General features: G+C 44.8%; 1 protein-coding gene across 14 annotated transcripts in view; it reads right to left on the bottom strand.

Moving 5' to 3' along the window:
* Nucleotides 1-26,709, bottom strand: part of LOC135915563 (receptor-type tyrosine-protein phosphatase kappa-like) — a 682,443-nt gene that overhangs the window by 98,618 nt on the left and 557,116 nt on the right. For 13 of the 14 annotated variants that reach the window (XM_065448678.2, XM_065448676.2, XM_065448677.2 and 10 more), the window contains one exon: nucleotides 10,151-10,308. In XM_065448678.2, coding sequence (XP_065304750.2) covers nucleotides 10,151-10,308 — 158 coding nt within the window. Of the gene's footprint in view, nucleotides 1-4,090; nucleotides 4,311-10,150; nucleotides 10,309-26,709 lie in introns of all 14 variants that reach the window. The other variant, XR_011508500.1, reaches the window with a different exon arrangement.

The raw sequence follows: 26,709 nt of genomic DNA, 5'->3' as shown, positions 1-26,709 counted from the left end.
TAAATTATCCAGCGCACATCACGCCCCCTTCATACATATCTCATCGCGCTGGTCATCCACTTCAAGTTGCACGCGCACGTACCCGGACCAGCACTTTTCAAGCATCATTTTTTATTCGAGCATCAAGGCACTGGAACGGCCTTCCACACGCCATCGCAGCCATCACAAGCCCATCTGCCTTTACCGAAGCTTTTGTCACCCATATCCCAAAATGAACGCCTGTTTCTAATGTTTATTTGAATAACCACGCCTTATGTAATACCCCTCCAATGGGGTTTTTAGGTAATAAAGTGAAGATATCACTTAAACAATTTGCTTCGCACATCAGACATCTCGGCAAAAACAAACAACATACATATATAGATACACAAAACTCTTAAAAAAAGTTTAGCTACATGGTGAAACCTAATTCTTGGGGCAATAGAAATTATACAGTTCTCTGCCAGAACAATTAGGTACATCGATGGACACAGATATGAGATTATTCAGCAGAGTGGGGAAAGTGTAACAAGTCATTTGGTTACCATAGGTTGAACGTACATGCGACACATGCCAGTATTCCGGGGACCTGGTGTTATAACATGGGATGTTGTGCTCTAATCTAGCCAGAGATGAAACAAGGCTAACTTTCTGTTTGGTTTCTTTTAGGAATCCAAGAGCAAGGTGGTAGTTATACATATCACTGACTTTAATTACCCGAAATATTTAAATAGGGGCTCAGATGGGGAGTCAAAGGCATGTCACTAATTACGCGAACAATTTTAATCAGGTAATCTCCGTATTCTTCTGCTTGCTTTGTTACGTGAGCGATCCGTTTCTGCAGTTTGCGGCTACGTTTAATCTTTTTTTTCCACCGCTTCAGTAGTACTCTTCTGGCATCGCAAAGATGCAGGAGGTGAGAGTCTACGGCAGGCGTGTCGATTGTGGGTTGGATGACTTCAGTGCACTTGTCCGCCATCTTGACGACTTCCATGAACCACTCCAATATTTTCGATGTTTTCTTCAATGTCATGCTCTCGGAAGACCTTCCAGTCCGTCAGCCTTGCCGTTGCGGTTCTGCTCGGCTTCTTATGGTGCAGGATTTCAAGCTGAAGGATGTGGTGATCACTGCCAAGATATTGTCACGTGGTGGTGACGTTGAAGGACACAGTAGCAACACTGTGAACGACAAAACTAATTTTTATTGGGCGAACCTGTGCCCACAAAACAGGCTACACTTATAGCACAACGATAGCGGCGAACACAGTCGGCGATCGTCGAAAATCTGATCAGCGGGTCAAGCGCGTCGGCTTTTATACAGCAATCATCGAATGTTCCAGATTAAACGTTGGGACCCGCATGCCTTCTAAAATGTTCTAGACCATTCGTGTCAAGCGATGAAATCAGATAACACAACGTTCGGCGACAACAGACAGCGGATAGAAGCATCGATAACTTTCCAGAAACTTCGGATACATGCAGGCGCGTCCCGCCCTGTGCGATAACATTTGTTAGGCCACAAAACTTGTCGCCCGATAAAGACAAGTACACGTGTCAATATTGTTCCAGTCGGGTCACTTCGGCCTTGGATATCCCTGTTGTAAAGGTGAGGTCGCGATTTGTAACCCCGGACACAATGTTGCAACGAGTCCCACCGAATAACAGAAGCTGATCTCGAGAGCTATGCTTTTAACGCGATAGCGTTAAGGAGCTCGTGTCGCAGAAAAGCCGGTGTCGTCGGCGTCGGGTGTCGGCGTCGGCGGCGTTGACCGTGAGCGATAAATCACGGCAGGCGCTTCATAAATAAAAAGCAACTTCCAAGATTGGCCCGGCGGGAATCGAACCCAGGTCTCCGGAGTGTGAGACGGAGACGCTACCACTAAGCCACGAGTTCGATGCTTCCAAGCGGTGCAAACGCGCCTCTAGTGAATGCGGTGTTGCCTTCGAAACCAGCCGTGGAAAGTTATACTGCGGTGTATATCGGTAATTATGAACATGTAACGTACAGAAGTCACAATTACACGAGTTGCGAAGTGCGTTTCCGCTGCATTTCTTTTGCGCTTTCCGCACACGCAGAGCCATCTTGCGGCAAACACAGAAGACCCCCTCCTCTCAATGTACGGCGCTGCCCCGACAGGAGGCGCGCCGCGCGCGCATTGGGACCGCTGCCAGGCGCGTCGCGGGACTCCCTCTCCCCTGACGACGCTTCGCCGTGCTCCCGGTTTAGATTACTATCTATCTCTCTGCCCGTGCCGATCACGACGTTTGGCTGGCGTAGATCGTTTCCCCTCCGAGACACCGAGTTCTTTGGTTCGTTTCTTTCGCTCAGGCGCACGTTTCGTTGCCGCGGCGAACGCTGCGTTGCTCGACGCTCACCGCATGATAGGTGGGCGCTAAGTCCGATGCGGGGCGCATCGTAAGTGATTGCTGTGCCGTAGCGCATTGTCTTATACCCCTTGGCGGGTCGACGGGAACGCTGTCGCGTCCCACTCTTGAAGGCGAAGCTTAAGCGTCCTCCAATTTTTTTGTGAGTGCGCGCGCTCGAGTGGCAATCGCAGAGAGGAAAACACACGAAGTTTTGAACATCAGCCATAGTCAACTAAGGCATCGATGACGCAGCTCAGTCTACTCATGAGTGGAGCCTGCAGGAACAAAATCCGCTGTCAAGAACTGGTGCAGTAACAAAACTTGGCAAGCTTGCTAATGACCCCACACAATCCGTTTGCTCAAACAATACAAGTTTACATGCGGCATATTCGTGTGCATTGCGACTTACTCTTCCCTATGGACAATACCCAACCGAAACAGTTCTTTGCCGATTGTGGATTCGTATACGGCTCCTAAAATCTACAGGTGCAGTCCAGATACTCACCCAAGCGATGGCCCGCTTGGGTAACTATACAGATCTTAAAGGAGACACTTGTGCTGGCTGCATGCGGCGGAAGTTATTGCTGCAGCCAGAAACACGGCATATTACAGGTTAGAGTTTGAATGACACCTGTTGCTTGTCGCGTCGGAATGGCAGGCGGTGCTGCTTGTGATGACCGCGGCACCTCGGAAACTACCTAACGCATTCTTAGCTTTTGTGCTCCAAAAAACGCATAGAAGCGGCCATCGCCGGCCCAACAATCGGTGGCTGTGTGAGCAGGCGACCCTGGAGTGTCGGCCTACACAGACGTCATGACATCATGCACACAATGTTTTCTTTTTTGAATCCATGCATATACTTTCTTTCTCGACTTTTCTATCATTTTTTTTCTTCTGCCTTAGAAGAGGAGAGCAAAGCAAATGTCCGCATTCCGGTTGCCACCTTCCTTTCGCCCCCGAAAATTTCTTTCAGAACTTGTAGCGAGGAAAGGACGGCGAAAGCCCAGTCATTGAGCGCCACATTTGATTTGGACAGGCAGGCACTGTCGGCTTAACATGCCACGAACGACGCTCTACGACAGGTGGCGCTGTTTACGAAAGCTTTTTTTATCGACAATTTAGGTCTGAAATTGAGCATTAAAATATCAGGCGTGATGGTATTCAATGAAAACAGTGCACAGACAATATCACTACAGGGCCAGGAAGTATCTCGCGTAAAGCAATATAAATACTTTGGTGCATTGATAAACAAAGGCAACTGATATATGGAAACACGGGAAAAAGCAATAACAGTAAAGGGAAAGAGAAATGCGGCCATAATGAAACACCTAGCGCAATGGGGATACAGTAGGTACGCGGTATGTGGAAAGGTGTGGCGGTTACAGCACTTATATTTAGAAGTGCGGTTGTTTGCTTGAGGCCAGTTGAACAATCAGGACTACATGGCAACCAAAGGTTAGTAGGAGGCCTCGCATTGGGGGCGCTCAAGGGAAGAAAACAAATGAAGCTGTGCAGGGTGATATGAGCTGAAAGGGTTTTGAAGTGAGGGAAGCTCACAGTAAAATTGATTATGAACAACGACTAAGGGCCAAACAATGAAACCCTCCTTTCCTCAGTAAGGAAGCCTTCATTGCGGTGAGGCCACCTTATGTCACTTTGAAAGCTTCCTTACTGAGGCGCCCTCGGTGAAGGCTTCCTTGGTACTTCCTCAGCATAAGGAGCCAAACAATGAAATCTTCCTTACCTCACTAAGGAAGCCTTCATTGCGGTGAGGCCACCTTATGTCACTCTGAAAGCTTCCTTACTGAGGGGCCATCAGTGAAGGCTTCCTTGGTGCTTCCTCAGCATAAGGTAGCTCCAAAGCTACCTTCATGCGTCCTTACGCCACTCCTGGCCCTGAACGAGCGCTTCACCTTACTGCTTAACCACGTGGCATTCGCTTGCGCATGCACACTGTCGCCCACCTGCGGAGAAGCGCGAGCACGGTACGTTTTGCCAGGAATGTTCATTTCAGTCACGCGTGCGGCATGAAAGCATTGCTAGGCGTTGCTAGGCGTTGCAAGACGCCGGCGTGCCAGCGTTGCTGGTGCACATCAAGTTTTGCACTGTAATGCGTAACTTTTTTTTAACTTTAGTAAACAAAACTAGAAGAAAGCGTCCACGCTTCTCTATGTTAGCTATTCAATTTAAAGATTGTGCGACGATACAACACTTTTTAATAGAATAATGGTGTTCGCGGAAAGATTTGAAGAAATAATCTCAAACCCAGGCACGCGGCAACCGCTCCTTAGGTGAGGACGGGTGAAGGGAGCTTTCAGAGTACGCTTGCTTCCTCCATCAGTCCTTCGCTGTAAGGAGGCCTCACGTAAGGTTAGGAAGCGCTCGAAGGAAAGGAACGTTTTATTGTTTGGGCCAAGCTACCTTCATGCGTCCTTACGCCGCTCCTGGCCCTGAACAAGCGCTTCGCCTCACTGCTTGATCACGTGACGTTTGCTTGCGCATGCGCGCTGTCGCCCACCTTCGGAGAAGCGCGAGCACGGTACGTTTTGCCAGGCACGTTCGTTTCAGTCACGCGTGCGGCATGGAAGCGATGCTAGGCGTTGCTGCAGCAGATCAAGTTTTGCACTGTAATGCGCTACTTCTTTAGATTTAGTAAACAAAACTAGAAAAAAGCGCTTCACTGTCTCCCTTTCTTCTGTCCCTTTTCCAGAAATGTATTTTGCGCCACAAAGTATACCTAGGAAATCTCTATATTAGCTAATCAACTTAAAGGTTGTGCGACGATACAACCTTTTTTATTGAATAGTGGTGTTCTGGTGTTCGCCTAAAGCTTTTAAGAGATAATATCGAACCCAGGCATGGCGGCAACCGCTCCTTACGTGAGGAGGGGTGAAGGGAGCTTTCAGAGTACGCTTGCTTCCTCCATCGGTCCTTCGCTGTAAGGAGGCCCCACGTAAGGTTAGGAAGCGCTCGAAGGAAAGGAACGTTTCATTGTTTGGGCCTAAGCAATTTGGAAGAATGTGAACGGGCTGTTAGGATGTTCAGATATTTCTAGAGGAAAAACATTGAGGGAAAAGAAATAGGAAGCTTACCAGCAAGTATGCGACAGGTATGGTGGGCAATATGCCAACAAGGAACGTCAAGCGGAAAGTGAGGTGTGGCGATAATCTCATGGTTGGTGGCAATGAACACGAAACCTGATATGAGCGCTTTCGTGTTCGAAAAAAGAAAAAAATGAAATCAGGAAAGACGCAATTTACGATACCTCAAGGGGAAGCTCACTGCTTCTCGAAATGAGATCAGGAAGGCTTAGAACAAGCACTCAGAAAGCGATATACAACAAGGAAAAAGGAGTGTGTGCTTGCTGAGGTAACGCTAGGGAAACGACGGAGCATGTTTTATTAGAATATGAAGATATATGCCCAGCGGTGAATTTAGGCACATCTGGCCTCCTTGAAGCCCTTGGGTTCAGCGAGAGCGCGGTTAAAGTAAGCATGTCGGAAGTAGACATTATTAAAAGGCGATTGGAATATTGCTGGAAGAAAAGTGGGGAACGACTGTCAATGAAGGCGTACAAAAAAAAAGTTCCCAGTAGTGGTTCAGAAGGCTTGGACTATGGAACTTCCTCGTGTTTTTTTTTTCCTTTATTTTTTGTTTAACATAGGTCGGAAATTACGTAATATAAAAACAAGAGCTTGGTGGCGCAACCCATCACCCCTTTCCAAAGGGGACGCTCATATAATCCATCCAATCCAATCCAATCCATCCAACCATCCATCCATGCATCCATACATTTATTCATTAACAGATTGTCAGCGCCCCGCGTCAAAAAGGGATACCAGTAAATCATCATCACCAATATTGCTACGGAACAGTATTTGCAATGACAAAGAGGCCAGCCGTGAGAAGACGGCGACAACAATTGGAGGCTAGCGCGGGCTGTAGCCTCTTGGCCACGTGCGGCGTATCCTCTTGTAAATATACTTGCATATAGCTTTTCGTCTGCGTCTTCCTACGTAACAATATAATCACTTGTGGGACAATACGATGAGCGCATGGAACCTCTAGCAACGGCTTCCTGGAAAATAAGTTCCCCGATATATCACGATAGACCATGATAGAATATGTGATCACGACTGATTCAGGACTTAGAAAGAAAGAGCATACGCGAAAGAACGTCCATCGATCAAATTGCCAGATGCACCAATGAGAGATTAAAAGAGCGTCAATATAACGTAACTAGAGTAATTTCGGGCCATTTGGGCATTCTCTGCAAACGCACCTTTGAAAGTACTTCCGTTTTGTACAGGACTCGTAGCAGGATTAGCAAGGATGACAGGGGAAATTATGGAAGCCTGTGAAATTCCACAACTAGAGGAAAGGCACGCGAGCAAGCTATCAGTGTTGCTATCTGAAATAGATACCATTTCTCGGTTTATCGTTGTAACTATGACCATACCTTAACACGTGTACTATTCATCGACATGCACCACTGAACTTTTTTTGCTGTCGCAGTTGTTTCTGCTCGTTCGGTATATATTTATTGATGCGTGTGATGATGAAATCTATATTTGAAAATAGCGCTGTCTCTGCGTATCTGTTTGTTTCTATTTATTTGTACATACTGCAGTCTGAGACATCTACCCGTTCGTAGCAATTGCTACAAAGGAAACCCATACGGATTCCTCGAAAGAAAAGCCTCATAGTTGAGGATAAATTCGTCCTGGTCCCGTCTCGGACCAGGACGAATTTGCTACAAACGGGTGGATGTCTCATTTTTCCCTTTATTCATTACTTCTCTCCACCTTGCTGGTTTCCGCAGAACTACTACGTCATACTGCAGTCTATACAGACCAAGCAGGTGGGCGTATTTGTGCAAACGCTCATGTAGGACAAGAATAATATGTGCTCTTGTGCTGGACATATGGAACAGAAAAAGGAAGAGAGCATAGAGAAAAAAAAGTATCAAGTTGGCCTTTTTGTGCTGCAAATAACGATATTCACACCGTCAGAAAAATGCACTTGGATAGTGAATATCACATCAAAGTAACTTCTGATCAGAACAGAATGCACTTGCGTAGGCGATAGTAAAAATAACATGAATAAAAGAGGGGAAAAATAACATTCCATATCATTGTGCAAAATACGTGATTAGTGCCTGCTGAAATTTATCAACGGAGAAAATTTCTGAGGGTAGATCATTCTACTGAACAACAATATGAGGAAAGGGTGAATTTTTAAACATGTTAGTGCGTGCATGTGAAGGGAGCAAGTTGTGAGCGTGACGGTGTCGAGACGCGCGTGACAGGTAAGGTTGAATGTATGTTCGTCCAATAAATTCAAGCGACTTGTACATCGTAAAAACAAATTTTAGTCGTACCACAGTTCTTCGCGCTTCTAAGGTAGGGATATGGTTTTTCGGTCATTAGTTGTGACGGCGAATCAGTGGACCTAAACTTGTTGAAAATGAACCGTACTGCTCGCCTCTGAACCATTTGAAGCTTAAGCTTATCCTTCACGTAATAGGGGTCCCATACTATTGAGGCGTATTCTAGTTTGGGCAATATATAAATTCCGTATGCTAGAAGTTTTAAATTCGAAGGTGCTGTTTTCAGTTTATGACGCAGTAAGCCAAGCTTTCGAGAGGCGGTTCCACAAGCGTTCGCAATGTGCTTCGACCACGATAGATTGTTGGTAATTGTTATGACTAGATATTTATATTCCGAGACTTCTTTTATTGGTGTACTATTGATTCAATATGGAAATGCCATAAGTTGCTTTTTGTTCGTGACACGAAGTAAGACAGTTTTGTCAGCATTTAGGGTCATAGACCAGATGGTGCACCATTCATTAAGCCAGGCCAAGCTAGTGCTTAACTGAACTTGATCATCCCGGCAAGTAATCTCTTTAAAGACAAGACAAGCATCTGCGAACAATATGATGTTAATGTGTGAATGAACTGTGCTAGTTATATCATTAACATACATTAACTAAAGGATCGGGCCGAGTACGCTTCCTTGAGGTACTCCGGAAGGAACTGGTAATGCAGTAGAAGCATGGCCGTAAACGTCTACGAACTGACTACGCTTTGAAAGGTAGGCTCTTATCCAATTTATGATAAATGTAGGAAGGCCGAGCTTAGTAAGTTTTCCAAGAAGTTTACCATGAGGGACGCGATCAAAGGCTTTACTGAAATCAAGGAAGATAAGATCAACTTGTCCGGAAGAATCAAGCGTTAGAGTGCTTTCGTGAACAGTTGTTAAAAGTTGCGTAGATGTCGACAGTTTCTTTCGAAAGCCATGCTGAAATGGAGAGAGCAAGTTGTTACTTTCAAGAGAGTTAGTTATATAATGAGCGATGATGTGTTCTAGTGTTTTACAGCACGTGGATGTCAACGAAATGGGACGATAGTTTTCAATGCTTAGGCGATCACCCTTCTTGTGGACTGCAATAGCACGAACCACAAGCCAGTCGTCAGGTAAAGTCGCTGTGCTCATAGATAAAGCAAAGACAGCTGTTAAGATGTGTGCAACAGGCTCGGCGTAACGGCGAAGAAAAGAATTCGGTATGCCATCCGGTCCCCCATATATGTTTGTTTAACATTAAGCAATAAGGAAAACACTCCTTCAAAGGATAGGAAGTCTGACACTTGGCACGGAGAAGAAGGAGCCTCCATGGCTCTATGAGCGCGGGTGAACACAGAATGGAAATATTCATTCATTATGTTAGATTTTTCCCGAAGATCAGTGATCACAATGTCGCGTTGCCTTATATCTTGCAAATGTGTGTTTCCGTTGCCAAGATATCGCCAAAATTCATCGGGATTGGTTTTTATGTAATTCGGCAAAGTATTGGAAAAATATTTTTGACGGGCAAAAGATAATGCGCCTGAAAGCTGGACTTGCAGGTAGCTAATAACTTCAGGATTTTTGTTCTGGCGCTCTTTTTTGGCGCGTTTTAACCTGCGTTTTATATGTATAATTTTTCTGTCAATCCATGGGTTTCTTCGTTGTGGTTTAACAAGTTTAGTCGGCACGAAGGCATCAATACAGAAGTTAACGCAGGTCGCAAACTCACGCCACAGTGAGGTAACATCAGTTTTTGGTAAGTTGTCGACCAGCTTCCAAAGTTCATTAAGGATAGATTAATCATTGGCATTAATAAAGTCTTTAACATGCCCTCGCTGAAATGAGATGACATGAGATGCCCACTTGTGCACAATTGTATGAATATCAAGCCTGCGATGCTGAACTTCTAGCACGAGAACTGAGGCGCCTGCTTTCGAGAATAGGAAGCACCTCACTTATTATTTCTTATTCAAGAATGCCAGCAGCTCGTTGGCAGTCAAGGAAGGCGTGGCACCGCTTTATGAACACGTGTTACGTTAACACAAGTCGTCAGTACATCGCATGGTGTTATAAGAAAGTAACTACCAGACTAATAATTACCACGCATGACAATAGCATGTAAGCAAAAGGAGAACCGCGGCGCATCACCAAACCAGCCAAACAGACAACAAAATCACAAACATGAAAATAACTCTTACAAGTGGCGAAGGCAAATGCAAGCTACTATAGAAGACGAGTCACGGTGGACAAAGAACAATCCTCGCAAAATCCCCTGCGTCACATTGCGTGATAATGAGTTCCATGCCAATTTTGCTCTCGAAAAAAAAAACGCAGCGATAGGTGTTTCTTCTCTAAATGGATGCATTCCTTATTTTTCGTTCTCTATAGAAATGGCAAGTAGACCAGGCCGCGGGGTCAATATGTAGGCTGAGACAGGAAACACACATCACACTCACAAGCATGCGACCACGGTGGGCTTCTCGGGTGTGCACTTCCGCTGCCAGCGCTCCACTTTGCCGAGGAGTCGCACCAGGAGGTCTACGGATGGCGGGGCGACATCGCCCTTGCGCCAGCCCTGGAGATGGAACTGCTTCAAAAGCCGGGACTTGGGAGACTGCATCGCACGGTCAAAACAAGGTAAGCTAACACGTCTTAATAGCCAACAGATGTTAAAGTAATGGTCAACTAAAAAGAAAACCACACAAAATACAGAATAAAAGAGACACAACGATCACAGGAAAAGTGAAAACATCTGTTAACAGAATAGATCAGCGCAATCATAAGTAAACATATAGAAAATATAAATCACGCAATATAATTTTAAAATGCACCTTTAAACAAATGGTTCTGAGATTAACAGACTGAGCTGGGCTAGTTAGTTGCCGGTTTGATGGAATATGGCTATAACGACGCGTTTTGAGGACAGGACATAGAAAGAATGCACTCAGGACAGTCGGCGACTGTCCTATGTCCATTTTTGTGTGTCCTGTCAACATAACGCGCTGTTATAACTATGGTTCGGAGATGTCACTGGAACTAAGGGTATTTTGTACAAGCGTTCATCCTAAGTAAAATCATAAGCCAACAAACACTGACACTAAGGACACTATACGGGAAATTACATGTGGTTAATAAATGAAATAAAGAAACGCATGCGGAGGTTGTGGGACCGTTCCCTAACTGCGGCAAGTTGTTTTTTCATCCACCTTCATTTCGGTTAAGTGATCGTTTCTTTATTTCATTTATTAGGCACAAGTAATTTCCCCTATGTTTCCTCGGTCTCAGTGTTTGTTGGGATCTTATATGACTTATAAAAATCGGGCCCCTTGGTCAACCCCGTATTTTATCGCACATACTAAGTAATGGTTACATTTTCATTCCATTTATGGATTGTCAGCTTGCTTTTTAAGTTAAAGATTCATTTCTACTGAGCTACTTGTTCTGAAATACTTGTGCTCTTTTAACATTTTGCTGCAGCATGTTTTCAATATTTTTGGTTGCTGCTTATGACGGGTACTGTTTCCAAGTTAATTTGAGACGCACAGTATATATACATTCAGCAGTCTCAGCAGATGTGGTTTAACGCATCAGTTTGCCTGACTGGGCTGCATACTAACATTGTGGCTGACGAAGGTTGAAAAGTGTGTACTAAATAGAAAACACAAAAAGGCATAGAAAACACATTTGCAAACACAGGCAAGAAAGAGCATATGCGGAAGAACGTATTTTGGTCAAACTGCCACATGCATCAATGAGAGAATAAAAGAGCATCAATATAACGTCATTAGAGTAATCTCGGGCAATTTGGGCATTCTCGGCAAACGCACGTTTGAAAGTGCTTCAGTTTTATGTCTGAAAAATATAAAATACAGTTCTTACGAAAAATATCAACACTTAAGGAAAGTGCGCTCTCCTGCGCACAAAACAAGAGATAAATAACTGAAGTGGTCCGAATTTGGTTCTTACTTGTATGACGTGTGCCTCTATTTTTGTATTTACTATGTAAAACATCTCATTTCATTTGTTCAATGTTACTCTAGTACACCGTAGAAAAATAAAAATAACAAATGCACACGTTACGTATTTTACCAGAAACTGTCCTGCAGCAGTGCACAACCCTATTGCAAAAGCCAGCGTCTCCCAGTGCCTTCCGGTGTGAAACCAGAGCGTTTTTTTGGCACTGGATCGCACTGGGTACGCTGGCGCTCGCTGGGACTCACTGGGACACCAGTGAGAATGCTGGATAAGACCTGGGTCACACTAGAAGAGACGCTGGTTCCACTGCCACGACGCTGGGGCGCACTGGTTTGCGCTCTACTGGCGCTGGTTCTCGCTGCAGTTCGCTGGTTCGCACTGGAAACTGCGCTGGTTGTGTTTGCGCCGCACTGGTTCCAGTAGGCAAGGACAAGCGCTGCTGAATATTAATTAAATGTTTTATAGAATTTCATCGCTTCATACTAGTCTCTTGTGCTAAATAACGCTATATTTTGGGGTGGTCAAACTCTATTTCGTGTCGCAGCTTGGAATATAAGTGCGTGAAGTGCCCTGTTTATTCATGCACATTTTACACTGAATATCACTTTCGTTCTTTTGCATTTTACCTTTTGACTGGGAGGATAGCTAAATTCTTGAACGAAACCACGCAAGCGCAGTGGACGCCGCGTTTTTTTTTTGTAGTTCGCACGTAACATATGACTGGGAGTTGTCGCCGTTATCGGAGTGTTATGGAGTGGACATGAAATCCAGAAGTCGTTCAGACGCATTCGAACGGGTCCCAAGTTCGAAGCCTACCGCTGATTGATATTATCGTACCAATAACAAAGCTGAGGCGATTCGTGCGCTTCCCCTTTCCCTGTTGTACTAAAAAAAGTTCTGAGGCTCGAATACACACATTTAACCTTTCGCCAGGTACCCGCGCCGAGATCGGTCCCCACCAAAGCTTAGGCCTAGCGTATCCGCAAAGTCCGTCTGCACGCTATCGGCGCGCCAAGGCTCTGGAATCAAGTCTAACAAGGATAAATCACTCTATATTTCAACTTTCGAATCGGTGTTCTTAAATAAACAATTTTTTCATGTCTACAGTGCCGGCACAAGAAGCGAAGAGCACCTATGTGGGACGTCATAAACACAGGTATATGTGCTGTCACCAAAGGCTCCCAGAACTAGCCTGCGCTTCTCTGACAAATATAGGTGCCTAGACAGACGCGTTTACTCAAAGGCATCGCAGAACTAAGAAAACGTTGCATATCCCACGCGTGAAGACCAAGAAACAGGTACCAAAACCGGCAGTAACAGCCGACACAGCATCCCGAGTCGGTGGTTCATTTAGGACATTTTTCGAAGTTAAAATACCAATTGCAAGTAAAAATCGATGTGGTGGCCCTTTCGAGCACGCTACTGAATACGGACAGCAAATTTTTCTTTTTGGTACAGGCGTGGGCTTTAGTTGCTGGGCGACAGCGCATCTACCACGTCTGTGCGAGACGTATCTGTGAAACTAAGGGCCAGACAATGAAATCTTCCTTACCTCAGTATAGAAGCCTTCATTGCAGTGAGGCTACCTTATGTCACTCTGAAAGCTTCCATACTGAGGCGCCCTCGGTGAAGGCTTCCTTGGTACTTCCTCAGCATAAGGAGCCAAACAATGAAATCTTCCTTACCTCACTAAGGAAGCCTTCATTGCGGTGAGGCTACCTTATGTCACTCTGAAAGCTTCCTTACTGAGGGGCCATCAGTGAAGGCTCCCTTGGTGCTTCCTCAGCATAAGGTAGCTCCAAAGCTACCTTCATGCGTCCTTACGCCGCTCCTGGCCCTGAACGAGCGCTTCACCTCACTGCTTAACCACGTCGCATTCGCTTGCGCATGCGCACTGTCGCCACCTGCGGAGAAGCGCGAGCACGGTACGTTTTGCCAGGCATGTTCGTTTCAGTCACGCGTGCGGCATGAAAGCATTGCTAGGCGTTGCTAGGCGTTGCAAGACGCCGGCGTGCCAGCGTTGCTGGAGCACATCAAGTTTTGCACTGTAATGCGCAACTCTTTTTTTAACTTTAGTAAACAAAACTAGAAGAAAGCGTCCACGCTTCTCTATATTAGCTATTCAATTTAATGATTGTGCGACGATACAACATTTTTAAATAGAATAATGGTGTTCGCGGAAAGATTTGAAGAGATAATCTCGAACCCAGGCACGCGGCAACCGCTCCTTAGGTGAGGACGGGTGAAGGGAGCTTTTAGAGTACGCTTGCTTCCTCCATCGGTCCTTCGCTGTAAGGAGGCCTCACGTAAGGTTAGGATGCGCTCGAAGGAAAGGAACGTTTTATTGTTTGGGCAAAGCTACCTTCATGCGTCCTTACGCCGCTCCTGGCTCTGAACGAGCGCTTCGCCTCACTGCTTAACCCCGTGACGTTTGCTTGCGCATGCGCGCTGTCGCCCACCTTCAGAGAAGCGCGAGCACGGTACGTTTTGCCAGGCACGTTCGTTTCAGTCACGCGTGCGGCATGGAAGCGTTGCTAGGCGTTGCACGACGCCGGCTTGCCAGCTTTGCTGGAGCACATCAAGTTTCGCACTGTAATGCGCTACTTCTTTGGGTTTAGTAAACAAAACTAGAAAAAAGCGTCCACGCTTCTCTATATTAGCTCATCAACTTAAAGATTGTGCGACGATACAACCTTTTTTATTGAATAGTGGTGTTCTGGTGTTCGCCTAAAGCTTTTAAGAGATAATCTCGAACCCAGGCATGGCGGCAACCGCTCCTTACGTGACGACGGGTGAAGGGAGCTTTCAGAGTATGCTTGCTTCCTCCATCGGTCCTTCGCTGTAAGGAGGCCTCACGTACGGTTAGGAAGCGCTCGAAGGAAAGGAAAGTTTTATTGTTTGGGCCTAAATCTTCTCCTCGATCTTGACATGGCAAATTATCCGCGTATGTACAACTGCTATTAAAACTTCGTTAAATTCAAGGGGTTGCTTTGTGCCGTGGTCAACAAACTGTCGACTCTGTCCACGTGCCGAAACCATAAATCACTATTTCATAAACTGTTGGAATGCTGTATTTTTTTGGACACTCTCCAACGGACGCTTAAAAAGGAAATTGACATCACTCCATATTCAATTAGGCTTCTACCGTTTTAGGTTACGGGTGGTCCTCCCTATGACATGTTCATAGTGCTTGGTTTATACAGCCTATGGAGATGTAGACTGTGTGATCGCCATGCCTAAACCCGCGATCTACAAGATAACTATTTCGCGATAGTGCTGCTTATATAAGAAGTGTGTACACTGCGCAGGAACCTCCGCCAGACTGGATGCACTTGTTGGATGCATGTGTGCGTTTGCCTGAGTTTTAAGTTTGTAGTTGTGTCCACTTTGCAATATACCTTCACTTTTGTTTTCCCTCTAATAAAAAAAAAAAGCTGGAGTGGCGTAGCGGTAAAGTACCGCGTTTGGGATCTGTAGGTCCCACCATCGAACCCTGGCCAAAGTATTTCAAGCGCTTCGTTGCTTTCTGTATGGAAAAAAATAGATGTGGTCTCCAGGCACCGCGTATTTAACGCGTTAGAGCTGTTTTTCGCACCAATATCCAGCGCCTTCTAGCACGCCGGGCGTGCCCAGCGCCCCATAATCGAGCGCGCGGCACTGGGCCCATAATCCGGCGCTGCACTGGACACTGGATACCGGGTTTTGCAATAAGGAAAGACAGAAGGGCCTATATTTGGCGTTGCTCGTGGCGAAGCGCACTGCTTGTATACACGCTAGGAGACGTTAAGATGACACAGGCGAAAGATGGTGGACAGCGCGTCTAGTCCGTCTCCTCCACATCCCCTATAGTCGGATACAACTTTAGAAAAAAGGGGAGGCCCCGCTGGCCCCGCCCAGACGACCGAAGCGCGACAGCCGATTGCCTCCGCGACTAAAATAATCCCGCTGAAGAAATCGTGCTTCTGAAACACGCAATTCTCGGTATAAACAAAGACTTTAGTATTTTGATGACTGGTTTAGTAGAGCTCTCATGTGCTACAGCACATGCCGGATCACGACAAAAAAATAACCCCGTGCCTTCCACAATGCTTCCTGTCGTCTGCTCTTTCGCTTCATTGCAAGTGACAAAAGTAGAAAGAACAGCTCTGCATGGATTTTGCGCTTGTTTACATGTACACGGCACATTTACTACTCTTTTTCCTAGCTTAAAGTGAATCAGTTGCTATTGGACAAGTACTTATATAAAACAATGCATTTATCGCAACTATTACAAACCTGGGGCGTGAATACTCGAGGCAGGAAAGGTACGAAAATGCTTCATTCATCGTATTAAATAAACACTAATGGCGTTAAATAGCATAAAATTTATATTTTTTGGTTTTGTGTTTCGCAAATTTTTTTCCTTGTTTTTTTTTTCTCTTTTTTTGCGAGCCTGAAATCTCGCCAATTCGCGCAAGGCATTCCGTGCGAGTTTTCCGACATTGAGCCCAACGAGGTGACATCGGAATGCGATTCTTTGTTGCCAAACGAGCCTTGTGTAGCCTCGATGTCCACACCACCAAGGATCCTCGACAAGAACAAGAGTGGCCACATCCTGAATAGCGATTCACGCAATATGATCCTCCACTGCTACACGTATTGGCGTAACAGGGAGCCTGAACACAGCGTGGAGGCCACGACCAAGTTTGTCGCCGAGATGCTCGGTGTCAGCGAAAGCACAGTGTTCAAGGTGAGGAGGGAGGACAAAGCATCGCATATTTCGGGTGGCAAACTGTCGACGCCCTCGCGAAAGCGCCCACGAAATGCGGAGAAAAGACGCAGCACGATGTATGACAGCTTCACGTTGTGCGCGCTGAGGTCATGTGTGCACGATTTCTTTCGCCGCAACGAGATACCGACAGTCGAGAAGATAACTAACGAGTTCACGAAGCGTATGAATCTCTCATCACTGAAGTGGTGTACTGTGCGTCGTCTGCTTGTCGAGATCGGATTCAAGCACGAGAAGAGGAGCCGCAATTCGCTGCTTATCGACCGCGATGACATAGCTGAATGGCGGAATCGCTACCTTCGTGACGTGGAACGCTACCGGGCGGAAGGCCGAAAGATCTTTTTCCTGGACGAGACATGGGTGACGGCGGGACACACTCGGTCGATCGAGTGGACAGACACCATGGTACAGAAGCGCGGACGCCTATATGCACGAGCAAATGGTCTGTCGACGGGTTTGAAACAACCTTCTGGTTATGACGCACATCGGCAGCGAGGATGGCTTCGTCGACGGGTGCTTAAATATATTCCGAGGCCAAAAAACGGGCGACTACCACGAAAAAATGGACGGCAATCGCTTCGAGGGATGGTTCAATAACGTTCTGCAGAAGTTGCCTGCTGGTAGCGTCATTGTTTTGGAGAATACACCTTATCATTCCCGGCGAGAAGAGAAATTACCGACGACAGCTTGGAAGAAGGAAAAAATACAGGAGTAGCTCAAAAGCAAAAACATCACCTACAGCGAAAGGATGGTTAAAAAGCAGCTGCTTGAGTTGGTAGCATCTGTAAAGCCACGCTTTCTGAGCTACATCGTAGACAATGCAGCTGCAAGGGCCGGTTGCATTGTACTCAGGCTCCCACCATACCACTGCGAATTTAATCCTATTGAGCTTGTGTGGGCAAAGGTGAAAAATGGCATCGCTGCGGACAACAGAGATTTTAAGCTGTCTACGGTCGAAGACGTCTTGAGGGAAAAAATCAAGCATGTAACGGCGGAAGACTGGAAGAACATTCACCACGTGATGGTTCTGGAGGCAAAGTTCAGGCTTGATACATCTGGGAGTGACCATATTCAACCCATCATCATCCATCTGGGTGAAGATGACAGTGAAGAAAGCGACTCCGACTGCGAGCTCTCCGGCATTGAGCCACTCAATGAAGAATAACAGCTTCTTATTAACGAAAAACAGCCCTTATTAGGGCTACCCAAATTTTGCCGGTGGGTTCGCAACAGCCAAGCGTTCTCCCGTTACCTCTCAAATAAATAAGCAGTTAATTTGGTGACACATTCCTTTTAACGGAAGCTCAATTCTGAAAAAGCAATGTACTGCACAGATCGTGCTCAATATAAGTATTGGCATGGAAACGTGCTGAAATGCTGCAAAATCTGAATGCAAATACAATTATTAACCCTGAATAAATATGTGGGGCCCAAAATGCTCGTTCGGGCAGCCATTATCCAGCTTCACACGAAAAAGCAGTAGTCAACGTGAAATTGACAGCCACTCTTAGCAGCCTGCACGCGAAAGCACATTCATGTGTTTGCATTGTTTATTTTAGTTATCTGGCCCAGGCAAGTAATGCGAAGACAACAATTATCAAGCATCATTATCTTAGTGAGGCCCCAAATACTCATTCAGGTAGACATTCATAATAGTACACTCTAAGAAAAGTTTGCACCCTTCGGAGTGCCCCTTCTGCCACACAACGATAATCGTCATTTGCCTTGATGCGTTTCCTTTCTTGAAAATGCCGCGCCCGCTACTTTCCTGTCAGGAATGCTATCATGCTGATAACGCGCATGCCGTTCGTTACTGGAAAGTACCGGGCTCGCAGCGTTAAAGAAAGGAAACGCATTAAAGCAGATGACGATTATTGTTGTGTGGCAGAAGGGGCACTCCAAAGGGTGTAAACTTTTCTTAGAGTGTAGTCGAGGGCACGCTTGAAAGGCACCATTAGAAGTCTGCACGTCAAAGCGCAATCATGCTGTCGCCACTGTTGGTGAAACGGCAGCAATCAACGTGAAAATGACAGCCACTGTTGGCAGCTTGCATGAAAAAGCACGTTCATGTGGTGGCATTGTTTAACCTGGTCATCTGACCCAGGCAAGTAATGCGAATAAGACAACAATTACCAAGCATCATTAGCTTAGTCAGGCCCAAAATACTCATTCGGGTAGCCATTCATAGAAGTACTCGAGGGCATGCTTGAAAGGCACCATTAGCTGCACGTCAAAGCGCAGTCATGCTGTCACCACTGTTGGGGAAACGGCAGCAATCAATACGAAAATGACAGCCACTGTTGGCAGCTTGCATGAAAAAGCACGTTCATGTGGTGGCATTGTTTACCCTGGTTATCTGACCCAGGCAAGTAATGCGAATAAGACAACAATTACCAAGCATCATTAGCTTAGTCAGGCCCAAAATACTCATTCGGGTAGCCATTCAGAGAAGTACTCGAGGGCAAGCTTGAAAGGCACCATTAGCTGCACGTCAAAGCGCAGTCATGTTGTCACCGCTGTTGGGGAAACGGCAGCAATCAATGCGAAAATGACAGCCACTGTTGGCAGCTTGCATGAAAACGCACGTTCATGTGGTGGCATTGTTTAACCTGGTTATCTGACCCAGGCAAGTAATGCGAATAAGACAACAATTATCAAGCATCATTAGCTTAGTCAGGCCCAAAATACTCATTCGGGTAACTATTAATAGCAGTAGTCGAGGGCACGCTTGAAAGGCACCATTAGCAGTCTGCACGTCAAAGCGCAGTCAAGCTGTCACCACTGTTGGTGAAACGGCAGCAATCAACGCGGAAATGACAGCCACTGTTGGCAGCTTGCATGCAAAACAAATTCATGTGGGGGCATTGCTTATTTTGGCTACCTGGCCCAGGCAAGTTTTGCGAATAAGAACAATTATCAAACATCATTAGCTCAGTTAGGCCCAATATAGTCATTCGGGTAACTATTTATAGCAGTAGTCGAAGGCACGCTTGAATGGCACTGTTTGCAGTCTGCACATCAAATCACAGTCATGCCACAGCCATTGTTGTATTTGTTTATTTGACCGGGCAAGTAACACCAATGTAAGCACAATTATTCACCCTGAATAGCTCTGCTAGCATTGTTAGTACTTAAATATGCTGAGTGAAGTTGAATGTGTTTTATTGAGGCAATTATTTAATTCACAAGCCATCGGCATAGTGATGGACAGCCAGGTTCAGACAATGACATTTGTGAAGTAATAAATGGTGAAAGTTGCAAAAGCTCTCAGTGCACTGCTTCGCTGGGCTCCATTCACAGAAAAATGCCTTTGCAACGACGAAAGCGTCACACAGGAAATGACTCCCCACTGCACAATGTTATTCGTGTTGAAAACTTTTACCATCATATGTGATGGGCAGCGAAAACGTCTGTTTACTAAGACTGAATGCATGAAAATGCAACAGCATAGAAAGATGTTGCTTTGCAATATGCAGCCTCTCGTGTGCACTTCTGGCGAGCTGCCACATGTACTGATGCATAAACATGAACAGAGGTAAGAGGCAAAGTTGCTGTGCAACCCACATGACGCTTTTTCGAAAATGTATCTCTAAAGCTTTCTGTTTTCATAGGCGATCAAAATTTGTTTTGAGCAAGTTGGTTAATTACATTGAAGCAACAACACAAGAAGGAAGGACAGAAAACACAGCAAGTAGGCTGATTGAGAAGACGAGGTAGACCAGTGAGAAAGGTAATAATGAGATGGAAGAGGCCAGCCCTGCAGTGTACAGGAGTTAGTGCTTTGAATGAGATTCGTTAATGAAAATGTGTAAAGACATTGCTGAAAGAAAACTAGCAAAAACAAATGCTAATATAAAATAAAAGGACAGAAATAAGAGTATGCGCAAACATGCATGGAATCAGGCACACAAACGCGAAAACTAAGAAAAACTCAAATATAAAGAAATGTGCGAAGTAAAAAAAAATTGACAAACGCAAGAAAACATAAACAAATTTACAAACAGACCTGGGTAGAGGTATTATAGGAGCGGGTTCACAAGCTGCTGTGCCTACCTTCTCGTATGTTTTTTTTTTCAACCGTTCTTTAACAGTGTCTTGGGAATTTTTAATTGCAACATATCACAATAATTGAAAAACAGCGCGAAGCTATGTTGTGGGAAACCATGTCGAGCGCTGGCAACACAACTTATGCGTGACTGTGCCACACCACGCATTCTGCAGCTTGCGTGCGCGGTGAGCACTGGTGGAAAGCAATCAATCGACGGTGCCACACAACGCACGAGCACGGCCATTAGATGCTCGGCCATCTCACTACTGAAAACGATCGTTCACGCTAAGTTGACGGCGACAAATCTTTGCTTTGGAGGCTTCTTTTGCAAATATTTTCTGTTGAGACGCTCGTAGGTTTGTTTCATGCGCGCACGCTTTTCTCATTTCTCCTGAGAATGGTTTTGCTCCATCACTTCACCCCGTCCGACGAGAAACGCAGCGGCACAGTACAGGAACACACCCACCGCTGACAGTAGGCACCAGACTTTGGCAAACTTTTCTCGTCGTAACTTCAGTCGGGAGCGAAAAAAAACAGACATGGAACAAACAAGCAGGATATGTGTTTGCAGCGGTCGCCGTGGGATCATCTTTTCAGGCAAAGCGTAGTGCAGCGTCAGCGATGCTCGCTTCAATGTTTCTTCGCCGGATCATGGCTTCGAATAAACGCACGCGGCACAAACGCCACATCGTAAACTCGCAGTAATATTTACGGCATGATAGACAATCACAAACAGTTTGGGAATTCACTGTGAAGAGGCGTCGCCGCGCACAGCTGACGCGACTTCGCCAAGTTCGAAGCCCGGGCGGCCATCTTCTCCGACGGCGGGGTCACCGGCCGTCTGGCGCATGACGTCAGTCCAGAGTGCGCGCCCTGTGGTGGATGTTCGTGTGCATCCGCCTCGGTGGAGTAAACGCCCCCTTTTTTCTAAAGTTGTATCCGACTATAGAAGCAGTTTTAGCCAACAAATAAGACACGGACGAAGAACAGAAGCGCACGTTCACTAGTTAGGTGTCCGCGACCTTCAGAGACACAACCTTCGCCATGAATAGTTATGAACGATTTGAAAGGCAATGTTATTTATAAGCGATTATATACCGGTTGACGTTAGAAAAAAAAACAGCCTCCTGCTACACTTGAAAGCATCATTACGCTCCAAATGACACTAGCTTATATGAAACTGCTGGTTGTATATGTTTTCATGGATTATTTGTGTTAGGAAAACGAACAGTTTTATTTAAAAAAAGAAAAAAAACGTATATTCAATTTACATATCGAGTCCGTGTAAGCCTGCACGGCTTGTGAGCGTGAGTGGGAAATCAGGCAAAGAATCACTTATCGCAAGCAGTGACTGTGTGCAACATTTTTATAAAATAGATGTAGCAATCTATATAGAAGTTTGACATGTGACATTATACATACGAAAAATAAGTATGTTCACACGAGCCCAGGAAGTAGGTAAAGGCAAGGCGCAGAAGACAGGACTTAAGAAGAACACAAACGACAAGACGGGCGCCCGTCTTGTCGTTTGTGTTCTTCCTAAGTCCTGGTCTTCTGCGCCTCGCCTTTACCTACTTCTAGCATGAACCAACTAGCCCAAGCAAGAGTTTTACTTGAGCCCAGGAAGCTTACCAATACGGTGTAAGCAATACTCATTGTATGCTGGCCGATTGTGGACAAATATTGCGTTAATGTGTATACTCATTTCTTCGGAAATTTTAAGATTTTATTCACTGAAGTATGAGAAATTTCACCATCAGTTTTATGAGAGCTTAAGGGATGACGAATGCGCGAGTTCTGTTCCCGAAGATCTAGTAGCTTTTAGGTAACACGTACTTACCCGTCTCTCTTAGACAGCTCGTTTTTACATTAGCTGTTGTGAAACAGTTAAGAAATGCTTTTTTTATGGCGTCAAAGATGAATTATCTACGCAGATTAAGCATTTGAAAGTGGCTATTTCATCACTGGTCTTCCCATCATGCTGCATCGCATATTCGGGGGTGAGCAGCTATATTGCTTAAAATTTAAATTATTGTGTTGAGTATATAAGAAGATGCTGATCCATAAGTTTTTCATCATCAGCCTGGTTACGCCCAGTGCAGGGCAAAGGCCTCTCCCATACTTCTCCAACTACCCCGGTCATATACTAATAGTGGCCATGTTGTCCCTGCAGACTTTTCAATATCATCCGCGCAAGTTTCTGCCGTCCCCTGCTACGCTTCCCTTCGCTTGGAATCCAGTCCGTAACCCTTAATGACCATCGGTTATCTTCCCTCCTCATTACATGTCCTGCCCATGCTTATTTATTTTTCTTAATTTCAACTAAGATGTCATTACCTCGCGTTTGTTCTCTCACCTTATCTGCTCTCTTCTTATGCCTTAACGTTACACCCATCATCCTTCTTTCCATAGCTGGTTGCGTCGTCCTCAATTTAAGTAGAACGCTTTTCGTAAACCTCCAGGTTTCTGCCCCGTACGTGAGTACTGGTAAGACACAGCTGTTATACACTTTTCTCTTGAGGGATAATGGCAAGCTGCTGTTCATGATCTGAGAATGTCTGCCAAACGCGCCCCAGCCCATTCTTACTCTTCTGATTATTTCAGTCTCATGATCCGGATTCGCGGTCGCTACCTGCCCTAAGTAGATGTATTCCCTTGCCACTTCCAGTGCCTCGCTACCTGTCGTAAACTGCTCTTCTCTTCTGAGACTGTTAAACATTACTTTAGCTTCCTGTAGATTAATTTTTAGACCCACCCTTCCGCTTTGCCTCTCCAGGTCAGTGAGCATGCATTGCAGTTTGTCCCGTGAGTTACTAAGCAAGGCAATATCATCAGCGAATTGCAAGTTACCAAGGTATTCTCCATTAACTCTTATCCCCAATTCTTCCCAAAATTGTTAAGCCATGCCTAATGGTCAGTGCCCCTAAAGCCTTACATAGTAACTTTTGAGACTCAAATAACATGAAGAAAGCTACGTATATGGGTTTGCACGCACGTATTTTAACCATTTTGCTGTTATTATACGCGTGTCTCGATATATAGATCTATGGTGTAGTAGTGCTGCGGAAACCTGCAAGGTGCAGAGAAGTAAATAATAAAGGGAAAATCAGGCATCCACCCGTTCGTAGCAATTGCTACAAAGAAAACCCATACGGCTTCCTCGAAAGGGAAGCCCCAGAGTTGCGAGGTACGGGGCCCAGCGACTACTCGCATGCAGAAAAAAAGAAAAAACACAAGTTGCATCAGTCCACCACGGCATGAAATACTTCATTCGATATTACATCAACCACTGACGATGGTAGGCTATTTACTACCGTGTTCTAGGGGAAAGAAAGACATCCTGAGTAGTTCTGCGTGGCAAAGCATTTCTCGTACTTTATGGGCGTTGTCGCCTTGAGCTGATGTATAATAAAGCTCAAGTATGCCTGTCAATACCATTTGATGTATGCAAGCTACCACGAAAAAGTGTTAACCAAGTTCTTTTCCTGCGACTTTCAAGAGACTTCCATTGTAACTTATTCTTTGCTTGTGCAGCGCTAAAGGCAACGCTATAATTTTTAGTAACAAATATTGCAGCTGCATCTTTCACTATTTGAAAGCGTTCCTTGTCACCAACCATAGCTGGGCCCCATACCTCGCATGGTTATTCTAACACAGACCTGACGAACGTCTTGTACAACAACTCTTTAGTAGCAATACTGAAATTTTTAGCGTTGCGCCATAGAAATTCTAATGACTTGCCTGTACTCGCTATTACATGACCAACGTGACGATGACATTTTAGATGAGTGGTAAAATAAACTCCTAGGTATTTATATACATACGCCCGTGACAATGCAATATTATCTAAGGTATATTGAAACGAACATGGATGTTTTTTTGCTAAATGACATGAAAACTGTGTTAGCTGGATTCAAACTCTCGTTCCAAATAAAACACCACTGAGCAATGCAGCTGAGATCACACTGTAAAATGCGGCAATCATCTTCAGAACTAATAGGCTTATACAAAACACAATCATCAACGTGCAATTTCAAATGTGACAGGACTCCTTAACTCATATCATTGATAACTAAAAGAAACGAAGTGGACCCAGAACTAAGCCCTGGAGGAAGCCATAAAGATGTCTCTTTTCGATGACTCAGAACCATTCCAAACTACTACTGTTTGCGCAGCATTAAGTATTCGGCAATCCATCCAATAACTTCTGTATTAATGTTCTACTTAAGAAGTTTCTCAATTAACAATTAATGGGATACAGTGAAGAATGCCTTCCTTAAATATAAAAATATACAGTCTATGGAAAATCTTGCGTCCATAGTATTGACAATATAAGGTGTGAATTCAATAATTTGTGTTACGCAAGAAAATATCTTTCTGAAGCCAGGTAGAGAGCGAATAAATAGGGAATACCGATTCATATGTGCTACAATACTTGAGCATAAAACGTGCTCTTAAACTTTTCGTGCAACACACGTTAAAAATCGGACGATAATTAACAACGTCACTTCACGGACCAGGTTTATGGACTGAAACTACTGCACCAATCCTCCAATCATTGGGCAGGGAAGCTTCTGCAACTGATTTTTCAGAGTATCTTCAAAAAAGGAGCTATAGGGTAAGCACAAGTTTTAAAGAAGTTATTAAACCTTCAGGCCCTCCGCCATTAGCAGCGTTCAATTTCAAAAGCAACAGTTTTATGACACGTGTGCTGATAACAACGTCATCCATATTGCCTATCGGGGCTATGCATTCTCGCGGGATACTTGTGGGATCATCGTTGCTTGGAATCACAGTGGAAAACATGGAAGCAAAATACTGATTGAAGGATTCTGCTTTAGCTTGGTCGTCAGAAATAACGCCGTTTCCAGAGACAATAGACGGAATAGATGTTGCCTCTTTTCCATTTCTTTTCACGTGGTTCCAAATTTGTTTGGGACATTCTTGATACTTAATGGATAGCTTCACTAAAAACATTCTTGGCTACTCGAATTGTCTTTTTTATTTCTGAATTTCTTTCAGCTGTTTCCTGTTATGACTTGACGGCACTTGGAGAAAATTATGATAAAATTTTTGCCTCTTGTGTGTAAGACTGCGCAACTCTTTCGGAAACCAAGGCTGATTTATACTTTGTCTTTCATTTAGCCCACTACTCGGTATAAAACGCCGCCGAACTTCTAGCGTTTTGTTTCTGAGGCAAGTCCATGATTCATCTGTATAGTCATACTCAGTTCTCTTGCAAAAAGTAATACCCATCTAAACCGTCATTTATGTTATCAAGCTGAGCTTTCGAATAGTTATACATATGTCTCGCCACTGTGTGCGCAGTTTTTATATGTGTAATTTCTATTTCAGAGAAAATAGCACTGTGGTCACTAATTCCAGTAAAGACAATAGAAATTACCAATAGAGGTTGGTTTGTAAAAATCAAATCCAGAGCATGATTTCCTCTAGTTGGTTCAGACACTATTTGAGATAGTGCAAACAAATGAGCAATGTTCATCATTTCCTGACACAAGCGGCCCTCACTTGAAGTTAGTGATCCCTGATTTTTCCACAAAGCATTCGGGAGATTGGAACATCCGCCTATAACCAGGTTGTGCACCCGTACCGTTTCAACTTATCATCTCGAATAACATATGAACAGAGGAATCAGGTGGTTTATAAAAACTAGATACAGTCAAAGCACGTTATTTGGAAAGAGTCTGTTCACAGAAAACAGCATCACATTCTCTCACAGAAATGGGCAGCTGGACAGATGAACTGTTTTTTTCTACAAATATAAAAAGTGCACAACCTCGAGAATTCCAGTTTCTTCTGTAACTAGTGTAAGCATATGGAAATACCTCATTATCTGCTATATCGTCACTTAGCCAGGACTGTGCTCCTAAAATTATAGAAGGCTTAACCAAGTCAGCAAGCGCGCGGAATTCGTCAACATTATTCTTTATACAACGACAGTTTATGACGATAAAAGAAACATCGTCATTTTTACGTTGACGTAGTCACTTCTGGGAAACAACTTAGTGTGGCTCAGCATTGTATACATCTTGCGCGCCATTGAAGAATAATGTATCGTACGCAAAGCTAAATTCATCGTCATCCTTTCTACGTGATTTCGTAAAATTGCACAGCCTTTCGCTTTTCGTACGCGCTGCATCGGCAAAATCTTCATATATAGCAACCTGCCTATTTTCCAACTCTCTGGCGTTTTCTATATTAAC

The sequence above is a fragment of the Dermacentor albipictus genome, chromosome 9, assembly GCF_038994185.2.
Source record: "Dermacentor albipictus isolate Rhodes 1998 colony chromosome 9, USDA_Dalb.pri_finalv2, whole genome shotgun sequence".
NCBI lineage: Eukaryota > Metazoa > Arthropoda > Arachnida > Ixodida > Ixodidae > Dermacentor > Dermacentor albipictus.
Note: the sequence above shows the minus strand (reverse complement) of the source record. Positions and strands in the feature narration are given on the sequence as shown.